We start from the raw sequence: 16,652 nt of genomic DNA on the forward strand, positions 1-16,652 counted from the left end.
TTTGCCAAATCTTATCATATTAATTAGCATAACTTCACATTCTCAAATGTAAATAATATAAGGTTTATATACATAATTATTTTTATATTTTATGAAAAAAAAAAAACATTACTCGACATTGGATTAGCCGGGTCAAAATTCTATATCCCACCGGGCGTAAATCATCTGATGGATAACAACAACCATGCATCTTCTGGTATCATTGTATCAGCTCTGCGTATGAACAACATAAAATATATGGATAAAAGGGTTTGGCACCATATTTGTTGTTCTTGATCATCTGGTTGAATAAATATTACCATGCAAATATTCTTCACGCAATAACATCAACTGTTCTGCGACCTGTTTTACAATAAACAAAAAAAAAGAATTAAATAATAGTTAATAATTAAGTATCTCAAAACACAAAACAATTACATGCATCATCTTCTAATATTCTAAGTAAAATTTTTGGGACACATGGTTTCAAAGATCACGCTTCGAAACTCCTGGAATGCAACAACGTTATTGTTGGGTGCAATAATTGTCCCTGCTTGGTACGATCGAACCATGGTTGAGTTGCTGTGCGGTTTAAAAGATTTGAGTTACACCATACTACCAGCTATAACTTTTGGTAAAACGGTAAGCACTCGATCCTGCAGTTATACATACCTTTTTTCAACGATGAAGTTATGTTTTTGGTTATATAACTTTTATAATTTACATTTTTGGTCTTGTTATCGGTTAAATAACAGTTTTAATTAAGTAATTTACATTTTTTTTTCAATTTGAGTCTTTTTTTCACCAGAGGACTGACATGACATCAAATAAGTCAACAATTTCCAATGTCATGTCATCGTTCTCCGCGTCATGTATGCGCTTCGATGAAAATGAATAAATTCAAAGCACATACAAAGACCAACTTAGGGCACAACTTGAAAATAATTTGAACTACAAATAAAAAGGGATAAATTGGAGACCGAAACTGTGACTCCCCTAAGTATGGGCTCCCGTAAACTCGAGCTTTAAATACGAACTGTTTGGACTTATAATTATTGCCAGTAGTTAATAATATTAATGAACAGACCTCCTCTATGCTGCCATCCTCAATCTCTGTGTTGAAACTGAGTAACAATCTTTCATGCAGCAGATTCTCCAATTCTTCTACTTCAAGTGATTCTGTAATTCAGAGGGTATTATCACACTATGAACCAATTCTTGAATTCCCTCTCAAGTTTAAACCAAAAATATAATGAAATTTTTATATATAAATTTCTTGAAGATAAAAATTTCATCCTCCAACGTTTTCAGGCTGAAAAATGATGGGACGGACGGATCTATATAATATGTAGGAAAGTGGCAGATCTTTTAAATTAAAAAAAATTTAACTTTTATCTATAAAGTTTTTAAAAAATAATATGATCAAACATAGACTGCATGCATTTCGGATACTGATACTGTTAGATACATCCATGGCTTACCTTGAGAATGAAAGAGCCAGAAGAGTAAATCAGAGCTAAGTTTCTTTGATTTCATCCGGGAATTACGGCCACCCCACTCGTTCCTGAACCGCCATCTGAAGGGCGGTCCAACCAGCCAGAAGATCTGAAACCCTTTCTTCAACAGCAACAATGCCTTGTTTTAGGTTAGAAGAAGAAGAAGAGGAGGATGGTGGCTGCCGTTTTGCAGCGATTGCTTCGCCGCGTGCATTCACGGTTTCCATCGCCTTTTCCCCTCCTCTCTCGCCGTAGAGAAGGGAAAGTGGAAGGAGGAAAGAACGCCAAAATGGTCATTGTGGCTGTGGGATAATGTAAATTTGTAATTTGTTAGGGGGAAATGGGAGGAAGAAGAGAAAATTTTGGGATGCTACAAGCCATTCTATGGTTTGTATGGATCAAGAAGAGAGATGCTAGCAGTGACCATAATTGGCATGGCATAATAAAGCATAATACATTTTTTAACTATATATTAGAATTGTTTTGATAATAAAAAATAAAATTTTATGTACACTAACTTTTTTGTTAAAGTGTATAAGAGTATGTCTCTTGTGAGACGGTCTTACGAATTTTTATCTGTGAGACGGGCTAACCCTACCGATATTCACAGTTAAAAGTAATGCTCTTAGCATAAAAAGTAATAATTTTTCATTGATGACCCAAATAAGATATATGTCTTATAAAATACGATCGTGCGACCGTCTCGTACAAGTTTTTGCAATTATGGAATAAATTTATCTGAATTTTTATTTTTTCTTATTAAAATACGAGCGTCTGTTTGGGGAGAAGGAAAAAAGTATCTGCAATATTTCTTGTAACATTCTCCGATATATTGATAATTGGTTTCCATGTACATGAAATTATAAATGTCACACCAATAAAAATTATATACTTGACAATATTATAAGAAATTACAGGAAATGTTATAAGTAATTTTCTCCTGAGTACTTTGGAACACAAAATTTGGTGGAGAATATCAACTATTTATTTTGGTTGTTAAAAGGCATAATAAGAAATTTTCAACGATATATTTTTCATTTCAATAAAAAAAGCAAAATGTATTACTTGATTTTCATTTCAATAAAAAAAAAAACAAATAAGAAAAGGTGTTTTTTACCATATTTGTAAAATTTTGTGGTAAAATTGAAATTCTTAAAATCGGAAATTTTAAAATTAAAATTGATAATCACTTTATTTTCGTTCTTTAAAAAACAAAAACAAAATGCATTAAATGTCACAACAGTTATATTTTCTTTTTAAATTCAAATTTATTAGTTTTTATGTTCATGATTGTATTGTTGAGTAAAATATATATTTTTGTACATAAGATTAAATAACACATTGATCATATATGCCAAATTTTAATAAAATTTAACCAAAATACTTATTTTTCCCCTTATAACAAAATGATATATTTAAATTTCAAAACTTAAATACGTTAATTTATTTTTGTATGAGTAAAAATGCATTTTAGTGAATTTTTTTTTTTTTAAAAAAACCCAATTTGACTAACATGTATCAATCACTTCATCAATAAAATCAATCTGATATTAGTTGAAATTTCATGGAAAAAAAGATTTTTTTCTGTTTAGAGTTTAGATTTTGTATTATACCATTTGAAACTGACTTAATATAAGTATATATTAATGTTTAGATGACTAGGAAAAAAATCAATTTTAAAAGAATAAATGGTTAAGAATTTTTTTTTAGAAAAAAAACAAAAAAAAAGAGTAAATAAAATCATTAAAAAATTAAGAAATAGAAAATTAAGAAAAGTAAAAAAAATAATAAAAAGACAAATGTCAATTAACAGCCCTTTTTTTTTCTCTTCATTTCGTTTAGTTCTGCCAAGTGTAATGTTCTTCGACACCGTCTCAGGATAGGATTCCTTCCCACTACATTTAATCCATCGGAAATTCGGCGCCATAGAGAGAACTGGATCGGAAGGGGAAAATATGAGCCAAGAACGACCGAGAAAACCACCGGCGGTGGAGCAACAAGAACCCATTAAATACGGCGACATCTTCCCAGTCTCGGGTGAACTTTCAAGCCAACCTGTTGCGCCGGGAGATGCTGCCATGATGCAGTCTGCAGAAACATCTGTATTGGGGAAGACTCTAAAGGGCGGCACCGCAGCAGTGATGCAGTCGGCGGCCACCAGGAATGAAAGGGCCGGTGTCGTGGGCCACCGAGATGTTACAAAGGTCGTGGAGAATGAAGGCGCGACGCTCGTGGGAAGTACCGATCTTCCAGGAACCCGTGTCATCACGGAATCTGTAGCTAAACAGGTAAGTTCAACATTCAAATCAATTCACATATTCATCGATGATCACTACTTAGAACTCAATCTTCAGAAGAAATTTCCCATTTTAACAAACAAATCCCGCCCCAACTAGAAAATGATTAATTCTCAGGTTCTCTGGCGAAGAATAACATGAATTTTGATCCATTTTTTGGGAAACTAATTAAGGTTTTTTTACATGATATTACAACAGGTTATAGGACAGCATGTTCAACCGCACCCGTAGTGAAAAATCAGGCCAGGAGAATAATGACGTAGCGGCTTAAGAATGTTTATGTATCTGTAATCACAGTGTAAAAATTAAATAAATTCAGAAATGTTTGAAGAATTAAAGTTTTGTTTACAATTTTGATTTGGTTTTTCAGAATTAATGAAGGGTAAAATCGAACATATATATGAATTTCTTATAACATGTTATAAACTCATTTGACAATATATTTTAAGATGTATATGTCACGCGTTGCTTCGAGCAGAACAGATTTTAACAATTTTTGGGTATGAGTTTAGTTAAAAAAAATAATAAGTTTTTAAATCTAAATTACTACTTGTTCATGTTCTTTTCAGATTTTCAAGTATACCTTCAAATATGGATGAATACTACTTTATCCAATGTGGACTTTGACGCTGTGACAACCTTGATTGAATGTAGGATCTATTGATTCAAACAATATACTTATGATGGATAGGGACAGCCGCAAGGCCGATTATAGTAAATTTTAGGCACGAGTCTATCTTTTTTAAAAAATTATCTCATCGTGTATTCATATTTTTTAGTTCCATAACAACTTTTTCGAATTAAATCATTATATTAAAATTAATATAAAAATAAACAAATAAAAAGATCAAACATGTCTAAAATGATAAATAAAATAAATCACCTGATAGAGCAGATTTATACATTTCACCGAACAGATTGTAGACAACAGATGGAATTGTCGGATACTATAACAATACTACTGGTCTAGTGCTATGATACTAGTGCTCGATAAAGCAAAACAATCTTGTATGAGAAAATGAAAAAGGAAAACCAACCGCAAAAAATAGTCAGATACGGTAAAGAATATAGCGGAAGATTCGTGATTATCTAGAAATATCGAGAAACTTCATGGTTTAGATTTTCTAGAGAATTTACTATTAATCGAATAAAACCAAATGAATCTCGATTTTAGGCGCGGCTGTGCCTCTTGCTGGCGACAAAATGCGGTAGCGAACGTTTTTTTCAATAGGTTCTCTGTAGTCAAATATTTCATACGAACTAGTAGTGTTTGTTCATGAGGATTACGCTGAGTTAAAAAATAGAGTCAAAAATATTTTGTCCACTAATTAAACACTGAGTAGGCAGAGCTATTTTTTCTTTTATGCGGGTTAAGACTTAAGAAATACTAGCTACTCTGCATACGCGATGTGTGTGTACAGTATTTTTTATCATTATCGATGGACTAAAGTGAAATTTGAAAAATTATGGATTAACTAAATTGATATTTGAATTAAAAAAAAATTGTGTGTTGAAATTTAAAAAAAAAAACAAAACAAAAGTGTAATATCATTATCATATAAGAGTAAAGTTGAAAGAAAAAATTGGTGTCCTTCCTAGGTGTTTACTATCATGTCCTCAACTTTAATAAAATAGAATAGATACAAGAAATATTAAATTGAAATTAACAAAAAGAATGATTGTTATTTTTGTAATAAAAATATGGAGATACCAACTTACCAAAGGTAGTTATTATAATATTCATATTTTTAATAACATAATTGTAAGAAATATTGAATATTGAAATGTGTGGAATAAAGTTTGAGGAAGATAATGATTTTGTTATGAAAAAATCCAAAATAATATATCTATGTTGGAAAAACATATACTAATATATAATAAAATTTTCAAAAAATTATAGGTCCCATAAAATAAATAAGCTTGAGTCAATGGACTCTCATGCCTCTACATCGGCACGGACCTAAGGACAGGGATAGAGGAAGATAGAATATAAAAAATCAAACAATACATAATAGTTAAAATATATATATATATATATATATATATATATTATATAAATAATAAGATCAAATGCTAAAAATGTTCCCTTATAAAAAACTCGGGTTCTAGTTTTAAAACTAAAAATACGAATTTGGTTTGTATAATTATGTTGTTCAGTAATTTTTTTTTCAGTTGATAACATAATCGATTAATTCAATCTTTATAGTGACATGATTGATCCTTTGACTTGGAAAAATTTTGTTATGCACTTGCCAATATTTTATAAGTGATGAGAGCAATATTGGAAAAACATCAATGTACTTTCGCAAAGGAATTCACTACATCAATGTCATATTTTGCTCACTTCAAAATGTCAACCGTGAAAATAAATCATTCACACTGGTATTAGAACAACTCTTATAAGTCAGATAATAAGTTTTATATTGTGTAAATTTATTGTTATATAAAATAAATTTATGGAATAAAACAAAGTTTTTTTATTTATATTTGATCCATGAAAAATAAAATTATTTGAAAAAACTATTTCCAGAGATCCAAGATTAATAAATTTTATAAATAAATTTATTAAGAGACCCATGAATAATAAAAAAGTTTATATCGAGCCCATAAATTTTTTGGTGTGTGATATTTTAGGAAAAAGACCCGCAAATAATAAAATTTATATTGTATCAATTTACATAACTATAGGGTTTTTTTTAAATCAAAATTATGTGCCCCTCAAAAAATGTGTTTCTCTTGGTCTCTTAATAGGAACGGCCCTGCTCCCGAGTCGGTGACATCCGTATTGTCTCTAAATAAAAATTTGAAAATAAGCAACCTCAGTAGCTGAGTTGTTGATTCGATGCTACATGTGGGGCACTGCCCTCACATGGTTTGGATGAACAAGATTCACACACATATGTATGTGTGACTAAATTTGAGCTCTTGATTCTATCATGAGATAATGTCCCTACATGTAGGATCGAATCGGTTGATTCGATGCTACATGTGAGGGCACTGCCCCCATATGGTTTGGATGGACAAGATTCACACACATATGTGATTTTAAAAAAATTAGTAGACCCTACGTACGTGTGGCTAAATTTGGGCCCTTAATTCTATCATGGGGATAGGACCCCTACATGTAGGAGGTAATCAATTCAGAAGTTCTTGAAACATGTCTTTAATTCCATAAGACAACAAAATGCTATATTTATATTCCGAAATTCTTTAATATTACTAAATAAAGCTACTAGCAATAAATTTTTTTTCACTAATATCAGTTGTGAATCCACATCATCTGCTATCTACCTTTCAAAAAAAATATGGTTCTATTCCATGTTCTCCTTCTCATCTTCGTTATTAGTTGAAAAAGGGTTGTTCATTTTAATTGGAAAAAGTGTAAGTGGCGAGTGATATGATCGGCACTCAACAAGTAGATGTGAGAATCTTCCCAATTTTGAAAAGCTTCAAGAAATAACCTTATGAGAATTTCTTACCAAAGTTTCAAGAAATGTCTTCATAAGGTTCAAAGAAATTCGTTCAACGTGTTTTTCCGTTGATCAACTCTTCCTGTTCGAGGAGTTCCTTAGCATATTCTTCTTAGCCTAAGCTAGAAGAATAACGAGCTATGAATTATTCTAAGAATGAGTGAAAATTTTATTGTGTAAGCTTGAGGGGTGTGGATTATAACGCGCAGTTGGTTCGTAATCTTGGCTAGTCTAAATTTTCGACTATTTTGATCTATTTAGTGATCAGTTCCGTTAGGAATCATAAACAAGCAGGTCTTAGCTGCCCCGAGACGGGATCTCGGTGCAAATCTGAAACCGTGAGAATTTGTCGCAAGGTATATATGTTAATCCAAATCAAATAGTACGCAAATCATCTTTTTTATGCATCAAATTATTTAGGATTTTTTTAAAATGTGTGTTTTTGGATCATGAATTTCGTCGGCCTTTTATGTGAAAGTTCGGACTAATTAATTTGCGTGCATTCTGCTCATGTCGAGTCAATTTTGTTTAAGTACTGTAAAAAAAATTTGGAATTGAAAATTTTAAAATTAAATTTAGAAATTTATGATGTTTACTCAGTTGTTTAGATTTTTGTTTACATAAATTGAATTTTTCATTCAATGAAATAATAGAAGGGCTAAAAATAGAAAAGAAAGGTATCGTGGTGATTTTAAAAAGTACATCATGACATTATTTTGTTTCTATTATTACTCAGCTATTATATATTTAGCGAATCATAGCACACACGATGTATATATATTATATATATATATATATATATATATATATATATATATATATATATATATATATATATATATATAAAAGAATGCAGTAGTCTTTAAAAACTTTAAAATAAAATTTATTAATATTTTTAATTGAAATAGAAGGAGAAAAAGTAAAATATAAAGAAAAATACTACTATAATATAGTAAAATTACGTAGTTAGTTTGATAAGATGAATGATGTTTTACTCGAACTCAAAATGACCAAGTGACTCTATATAATTAGTATATAGTGCTCTTGTATTATATATAGAATAAAAGATATGTTGAAATAATATATTTTAATATGGAAAAGTAATAGTTGAATATTTGAATGTTGAAAATAAGAGTTGTAAAGTTAGAAATTTGTGTGTGATGATGTAGGTAATGATGTATTTTATTTTTGGATTATGTGTAATGAAACTCTATAAATAGATCTCTCATTTGTGAAGAAAATCACAATTGAGTAGAGAGAAAAATATTATAAAGTGTGTAGTTTGGTAAATTTTGAGAGTTTGAGATTTTTACTTTTTACCATAAATTTTTACTTTTTCACAACACGTTATCAGCACGAAGCTCTAAAAATCCTACATACTTTTCCAAGCTCCAAACAGAAGAAAAAGGTAACAAAAGTAATTATATTTATTTTACTATTATTTATTTATTGTGTATTTATTTAATATACAATATAATGTTATTATGAGAAATAATAAAAATATATTTTTCATAAACTTGTTATAAATCCTGGGAGGATGTTAAGACGACATCCCACACTCCCGGTAAGGGATACGACAAGTATAAAAGCCTATAAGGTTTTTAAACAAAATAAATTATGACACTCATTATAATATTATGATATGATATACATAATTATTTAAACATGTCTAATATTATATACATCATATTATTACCATAAAATTATACAAATACATACATTTATTTTTTGTACACCAACGGTCATAAACGGTAACAAACGGCTAGTTTTTTCCCTATAAATATCATCTCACAAACACATTCAATCACTCCAACTTTCTCTTCTTCTCTAAAAATTATTCATCATCAAATTTTTCGAAGAAAAAAGAAGATGACTTTCTCAAGGATATTTTTAATTATTTTGGTTATCATACTCACGAGTCTTGTATTTATCGGAGAATATCCTCCTCGTGCGTTTTCTTTATTTTTACAAATACTTGTACTTGTTGTTTATCCGTTACTTTGTATTGCAATATTTATTAACTAATAAAATGCATCGTAATTTTTTTTTAGTACCACCATGTCAAATTTAACAAAGCTCGAATTTATTGCGCTCGACATCACGGGAAAGAATTATATGCCATGGACTCTAGATGTAGAAATGCATCTTGAGTCATTGGGTCTAAGCGAGACCATTAAAGAAAATGGCATATGCACGTCACAAGAAAAGGCAAGAGCCATGATATTTTTGCGTCGACATCTCGACGATGGATTGAAATGTGAATATCTGACTGAAAAAAATCCCATGGCTTTGTGGAAGGGATTAAAAGAAAGATTTGAACATATAAGGGAAGTTATACTTCCGACCGCCCGGGATGAATGGAACACACTGAGATTCCAAGATTTTAAAAAAGTCAGTGATTACAATTCGGCGATGTATAGAATAATCTCGCAATTAAAATTTTGTGGACATGAGGTCACAGAATCTGAGATGCTTGAAAAAACATTCTCCACATTTCATGCATCAAATATTACTCTACAGCAACAATATAGAGTACGTGGATTTGCGAGATATTCTGAGCTCATCGCCTGTCTTCTTGTGGCGGAAAAGAACAACGAGCTATTAATGAGAAATCATCAGTCCCGACCCACTGGATCAACAGCATTTCCAGAAGTAAATGCTGTAAGTAAAAATGAATTTATACCTGGAAACCAAAATCAATTTCAAAGACAAGGTTTTGGTCGAGGTCGAGGTCGAGGTCGTGGACGTGGACGTGGACGTGGACGTGGACGTGGAATTGGTCGTGGTCGTGGACGCGGCCGTGGTTTTGAAAATAATAGAGATAGTTATAACTCATCTCAAAAGAGCGTCCCAAACCATCCACAGAAAAGACATCATGAGAATACAAGTGTTAATGAGAATCACTCAAAAAGATATGAAAGTTCTTGTTACAGATGTGGTACTCCAGGACATTGGTCCAAAGTTTGTCGAGCCCCTGAGCACCTTTGTAAACTTTATAAAGAATCATTAAAGGGGAAAGAAAAGGAGACCAACTTCACTGAACGCAGTGACCGTTTGAGTGATTCAACTCATCTTGATGCTGGTGATTTTATGAATGATTTCTCTGGAAATGATCAACATGTTGGTGGGATAGAAATGAACAATTTTGATGCTGCAAATTTTCTCAATGATTTTTCTGAAAATGAACAATATAGTGGTAGAATATAAATGTACAATAATTTGTTTTTCATGTATTCATATAATAATGTTTTATTGTACAATTATGATATGTGTTATATTTATATATGTATTGTCAGTAATTTTATTTCATTGCATATTTTTTTGAAGTTCAAATATGGAAAATGCTATGAGCAAAGCTGAAGTTTGCATACCCGATAGTGGTACAACGCACACTATCCTCCGAGATAAAAGATATTTCTTGGAACTAAAACCAACAAAAACCACGGTGAACACAATATCAGGTCCTGTAGACTTGATTAAAGGATGTGGTAAAGCACAATTTTTGTTACCTAATGGTACAAAATTTTTGATCAATGATGCTTTATATTCACCACAATCGAAAAGAAATTTGTTGAGTTTTAATGATATATATTCCCATGGGTATGATACTCAAACAATGAATGAAGGGAATGAGAAATATATGTGTCTTATCACATATAAATCAGGAAAGAAATATGTGATTGAAAAACTATCAATGCTCTCTACTGGATTGCATTATACACATATAAGTCCCATTGAATCAAACATGGTAGTTGATAATTCCTCGATATTAACCAATTGGCATGATTGATTGGACATCCTGGTTCAACAATGATGCGAAGAATTATAGAAAATACACATGGTCATCCACTGAAAGACCAGAAGATCTTTCAGAATAATAAGTTTCAATGTAAAGCATGTTCTCTTGGAAAACTTATTATAAGACCATCACCAGTCAAAATCCAAACTGAATCACCAATGTTTCTTGAACGTATTCAGGGTGATATTTGTGGACCAATCCATCCACCATGTGGATCATTCAGATACTTTATGGTATTGATTGATGCCTCCAGCAGATGGTCACATGTATGTTTATTGTCAACTCGAAATGTTGCATTTGCAAGATTACTTGCTCAAATAATAAAATTGAGGAATCAATTTCCCGATTATACAATCAAGAAAATTAGACTTGATAATGCTGGTGAATTTACTTCCCAGACTTTCAATGATTATTGTATGTCTATGGGAATCATTGTTGAGCATCCTGTTGCTCATGTACATACACAGAATGGATTGGCTGAATCATTGATTAAACGTCTGCAAATGATTGCTAGACCAATGATTATGAAAACAAAGCTCCCTATTTCTATATGGGGACATGCAATTTTACACGCTGCTTCATTAATTCCCATCAGACCAAGTGCATATCATAAATACTCCCCATTGCAGCTTGCATTTGGTAAAGAACCAGACATTTCTCATCTGAGAATTTTTGGATGTATGGTGTATGTGCCTATTGCACCACCACAACGAAAGAAAATGGGACCTCAAAGAAAGGTTGGAATTTATATCGGTTATGATAGTCCATCAATCATTCGATATCTTGAACCTCAGACAGGAATTGTGTTCACAGCACGTTTTGCTGATTGTCATTTTAATGAGGAAATCTTCCCAATGTTATGGGGAGAACAAAAACATACCGAAAAAGAAATTACATGGTATGTATCATCATTGTTACATCTGGATCCAAGAACAAAACAATGTGAAAAAGATGTACAACAAATTGTACACTTGCAAAGAATAGCAAATCAAATACCAGATGCATTTGCAGACACAAAAGGGGTAACTAAATCATATATACATGCTGCAAATGCCCCTGCTCGAATTGAAATTCCAAAGAAACAAATGGAAGATACTCATGATGTCATTAAACGCCTGAAGCGTGGAAGGCCAGTCGGTTCTAAGGATAAAAATCCTCGAAAAAGAATATTCATAGAGAAACATGATGATCACAAAATAGAGAATGTTGTTCCTGAAGAAACACATGATGATGAAAATGTTCTGTCAGAACCACAAACTGACGAGAATCATGAAATCTCTATCAATTACATTAATACTGGAAAAATATGGAACCGAAAAGATATAGATGAAATTGATGATATATTTTCTTATAATGTGGCAATCGACATCATAAATGATAATGAAGATCATGAACCAAAATCTTTTGGTGAATGTAAAAATCGGCAGGACTGGATAAAATGGAAAGAAGCCATCCAGGTTGAATTGGATTCGCTAAATAAACGTAATGTTTTTGGACCTATAGTCCTTACACCTGAAGGTGTAAAACCTGTTGGATACAAATGGGTTTTTATTCGAAAGCGAAATGAGAAAAATGAAATAGTAAGGTTTTTAACGAGGCAGTACAAAACACGTAATGAAGACATCATCGTATCATGATCATCATCACAAGGGGGAGTGTTGAAATAATATATTTTAATATGGAAAAGTAATAGTTGAATATTTGAATGTTGAAAATAAGAGTTGTAAAGTTAGAAATTTGTGTGTGATGATGTAGGTAATGATGTATTTTATTTTTGGATTATGTGTAATGAAACTCTATAAATAGATCTCTCATTTGTGAAGAAAATCACAATTGAGTAGAGAGAAAAATATTATAAAGTGTGTAGTTTGGTAAATTTTGAGAGTTTGAGATTTTTACTTTTTACCATAAATTTTTACTTTTTCACAACAAGATACATCTTTGAATATTGAATATAATTATTATTATTATTATATTAAAAGCTTGAAGATTTCCTTGACTTGGTACCCTTGCAAATCCATCTATATTAGAGCTTCCTTAAAAATAATATTTACAGAACCGCTCGAATCGACAAAAACCCTCGTGATGTCATAATTTGCTAGTCACCACTCAAATACAACTTATGTATTGCACATCTTTTAATAACTATTTCAATTCTTTCTTTCATTTTTATTGGGACAATTCATATATCACTAACTACATTCAACGGTTCATATATGGATAGTGTGTGTATTGTCGAGCAGTGCTGATGTTATATCAATAGTATCAACGATAATTTTTGACGAAGTTGCAAGTGTCTGATTCTGCAGTTTTTTTTTTTTTTTTTTGTAAATTTTTTTTTATATATAATACATCGGCAAACATTGTAATTAGATAGGTAATTTTGCTATGAATGAATTGAATCTGAATTTGCATTGTGTTTAGTTTATAAAATAAAAAATGACCTTGAGATTGCACTTCTTTATCTTCATTACTGTTCCCACCCGTTTGAAAATATAAACGATAGGTCGTACTGTTCTATTCTTTTTGTTACCCTCGGTTCCCTGAGTTAGTGGGTCGAGTTTTTTTTAAAAAAAAAAACAGTTGATCATAATTTCATATAATATCAATGGATCAAAACTATAAAAAAAATTATATTTATAATTGTTCGAAGAGAAACTATAATAAATTTTTCTATCATAATGTCAATTTCAATGTTTACTTAAGCTCTACAAAACATAGCATAATACACATATATAACAGTTAAATGACAAACTTGTAAGTTTTTTTCTTTGACCATGTACTAGTCAATATGGTCTCATTTCACTAATTCTCATTTTTTTTCCAATTTTAGTCATTTTTCATCATAATAATAACAAAACACAAGATACTGATGATCATCCGATGTCACGATAATACTCTTGTGTAAAAATTTTTTTAAAAAAATACAAATTAGTGGACTAAGACCATGAATCGATAACAAGATAAAAAAATTAACATCCAAGCATTCTCACAATTATAACGAGGTATATTGAACCTGTAACACGCCAAAAATGGCTCCAAAAAGAAAACACCCGAGAGGAAAAGCTAAACTCTCTCCCGGCTGTTGGCAATCAGCGGAAACCATTTTATGTACAAAGAAAACAATTTTATGATGACCAGCTAACCTTACATATACATACATACATAGATATAGGTGTGTCTATGCGCGCGTATTGAAATCGCAACCCTAATTATGAATGACAGAGCAGATACAGCAGCAGGGCACCGTAGAGGCATAGAGTAACAGAGATAAATCGGATACTAATATTTTGAGAAATGTATTTAATTCTGAAAAGCACCGTTGAAGGTACAAACCAAGAAGAATACATAGTAACTGTAAACTGTAGTAAAAGTCGTATCCGGGTCGTTGATCATGCTATCTAAACAAATGAGATAATAGTGAAGAGAACAGAAAATAAATGCCTGAATGAACCGCAAAATGCACATTAATAGCGACTATTTCCTCATCTGTGTAAAGAATTCAGAGGGAGGTCTCCCAGTGTCTGAGCCACCACCGAAACCGGATGGCACACCACCACCCTGCTGACTGCTAAAAGCTCCAAATCCACCACCTTCAAAGTTTTTCAGACCACCATCAGATGAAACAACCAAGAAAATATAATACAATCAACAAAAAATTTGAGATAAACAATTGACATACCAGATGTTAATAGCAAATTGCAATAATAATCACAATTTTCATCAAATTAGTTTGTCTGAGATTTTAAAATTTTTCGATTCACTTTGAATTACAATTATTATTTTTGTAAATATTCGTGAAACATTTACTAGAAAAGGAAGCGTCAGTAGTGGCAGGAAAGGGAAATCTACCTCCAGCACTTGCGAATGGTCCTGCATTCACTGCTGCAGAAGCGAATCCACCACCACCTGCTGCAAGACCTCCAAATCCACCAGATGTAAAAGCTGAAGCAAATCCACCATGTGTAGAAGCTGAAGCAAATCCACCAGAAGCTGAAGCAGCAGCATTGCCCATGAAACCACCACCAAAACTACTGTTTCCCGTTAGACCAGATCCGAGTTGCCTAGACTGTCCAAAAGTTCCAAGTACAGAACCTAGTGCTTGTTGACCAGCTCCAATTTGTGCCGGCTGCCCAAAACCACCTACTGAAGAAATTTGACTGGGATTTCCAGAACTAAACCCACCAGAAAAGGCCAAGGCTGCTGGATGCACTGGTTCTGAAGGTTGAGCTGATTGGAAGCTAAATGTTGCAGGGCGAAACAGCCCGTTACTGGGAGCAGACATTGTAAATGAAGAGGAAACTTGGGATACTGCACCAAATGGATTTGGTTTTCCCAGGCCTGCATTAGGTATTGACCCGATTCCAAGGCCTCCAAGGCTTCCTAATGCAGCTTGAGTAGTCTGATCTGTCTCAGGGGCTTCCTCCTCCATTTCCTCCTCCTCAGAAGCATCAGTGACAACATTTTTCACGCTGCCAACTGTCCCGGTACTTGATATTGCAACTGGTGAAAGAGTTTCAACAGTGTGAGGCTTTTCCGACTTAATAATTGATGTGACAATAGATGGATTAATTGATGAGCCACTAAAATCCATTTCGCTTTGTGTTAGTGTTGATGGTGCCGAAGGTACTAGCTTCAAACCTGATATAGATGTGGCTAAAATAGGCTGTGTAGGTGACGTCTGTATCTTATCATCCTTTTCTGTTGCTGATATCGTATTGACAATGGAAGTCTGTGCTGGCAAAATCCCCTCCGTTTTTGAGCCATTCATCGCAACAGGAGAACTAGAAAATGATTTTTCAGACTCCAATTTGAAAAATGGTGAAGAAAGGGATATCGATGAATGATTGCTCAAAGATGATGACAAAGACGAATTAGCGCTTGACAGAATTGATGTCTGAGGTAGAGATACCTCCTGATTTGCATCTACACTAGCTTCTTGACTGGACATGGTCAGAGGCAATAAGGTTGGTACACTTGTTTTTGACTGAGAAGATGGAAGTGATGATGATATATATCTTGAAGGTGATGAAGAGCCAACTATTGATCGCGGTGTTGTAGTTGCTGTCACGTCAAGACAAGGCTGGCTTGATTCCGCAGTTGTTTTAGCAACTAAAGTTCTTTCGGACTCATTCAGAACTGAACTAAAAGCAGATGCAGGAGTAAGCGTAAATTTCAGATCCTCAGTTGTCAGCTTTGACCCCATTTTAGATCGTTCCAAACTCCAAATGGAATCAGATGGTGATGTTAGTGATGGCTCGGGTAACGATGTGGGCATTGATGGTCCTAGATGGAAGCTTTTATTGGACTGCTGGACAAGAATAGAATCACTTGCAGAAAAAGAATCATTTTTCTGGGTGAGAAGAACATCACTCCTTAATTTTTCATCAGTTGGTCGGAAATTTCCTTTGTCACTGCTGCTGGTCACTGTTGACCCCAGTAACAATGCAGAATTTTTTTTGGATTCCCTTTGTAACAACGAGGTTGATTGTCTCGCATTGAACTGCTTTGTTTGTATTTCAGCAGCGCCTTGATAACCTAAAAGTACACCAATCATTTTCTAGTAAAAAAATTTATTTGCACATTATTTTACAGTTTAATTACTAAAATA

At 32.5% G+C, this 16,652-nt stretch overlaps 2 protein-coding genes and 1 long non-coding RNA gene across 3 annotated transcripts in view; 1 reads left to right on the top strand and 2 right to left on the bottom strand.

Annotated features, from left to right (window-relative positions):
- Positions 1–187: 187 nt before the first annotated feature.
- Positions 188–1,752, bottom strand: LOC140831734 (uncharacterized). The gene is made up of 4 exons (XR_012117917.1): positions 1,461–1,752; positions 1,067–1,158; positions 300–342; positions 188–213 (listed from the first exon to the last, which is right to left on the bottom strand). It is a non-coding gene; the product is annotated as an uncharacterized lncRNA (long non-coding RNA).
- Positions 1,753–3,296: 1,544 nt separating this feature from the next.
- LOC140831735 (late embryogenesis abundant protein D-34-like) lies at positions 3,297–4,174 on the top strand. The gene is made up of 2 exons (XM_073195485.1): positions 3,297–3,763; positions 3,971–4,174. The coding sequence occupies exons 1-2, from the start codon at positions 3,431–3,433 to the stop codon at positions 4,001–4,003; spliced, it is 366 nt and encodes a 121-aa protein (XP_073051586.1). The 5' UTR covers positions 3,297–3,430; the 3' UTR covers positions 4,004–4,174.
- Positions 4,175–14,329: 10,155 nt separating this feature from the next.
- LOC140832931 (nuclear pore complex protein NUP214) overlaps positions 14,330–16,652 on the bottom strand; it is a 35,005-nt gene continuing 32,682 nt past the window's right edge. The window contains exons 16-17 of the mRNA XM_073197242.1: positions 14,894–16,579; positions 14,330–14,634 (exon numbers count right to left, since the gene is read on the bottom strand). Coding sequence (XP_073053343.1) covers positions 14,519–14,634; positions 14,894–16,579 — 1,802 coding nt within the window. The 3' untranslated portion in view covers positions 14,330–14,518. The remainder of the gene's footprint in view (positions 14,635–14,893; positions 16,580–16,652) is intronic.

Source organism: Primulina eburnea, chromosome 5 (genome assembly GCF_022965805.1).
Source record: "Primulina eburnea isolate SZY01 chromosome 5, ASM2296580v1, whole genome shotgun sequence".
In the NCBI taxonomy this organism is placed as follows: Eukaryota; Viridiplantae; Streptophyta; class Magnoliopsida; order Lamiales; family Gesneriaceae; genus Primulina; species Primulina eburnea.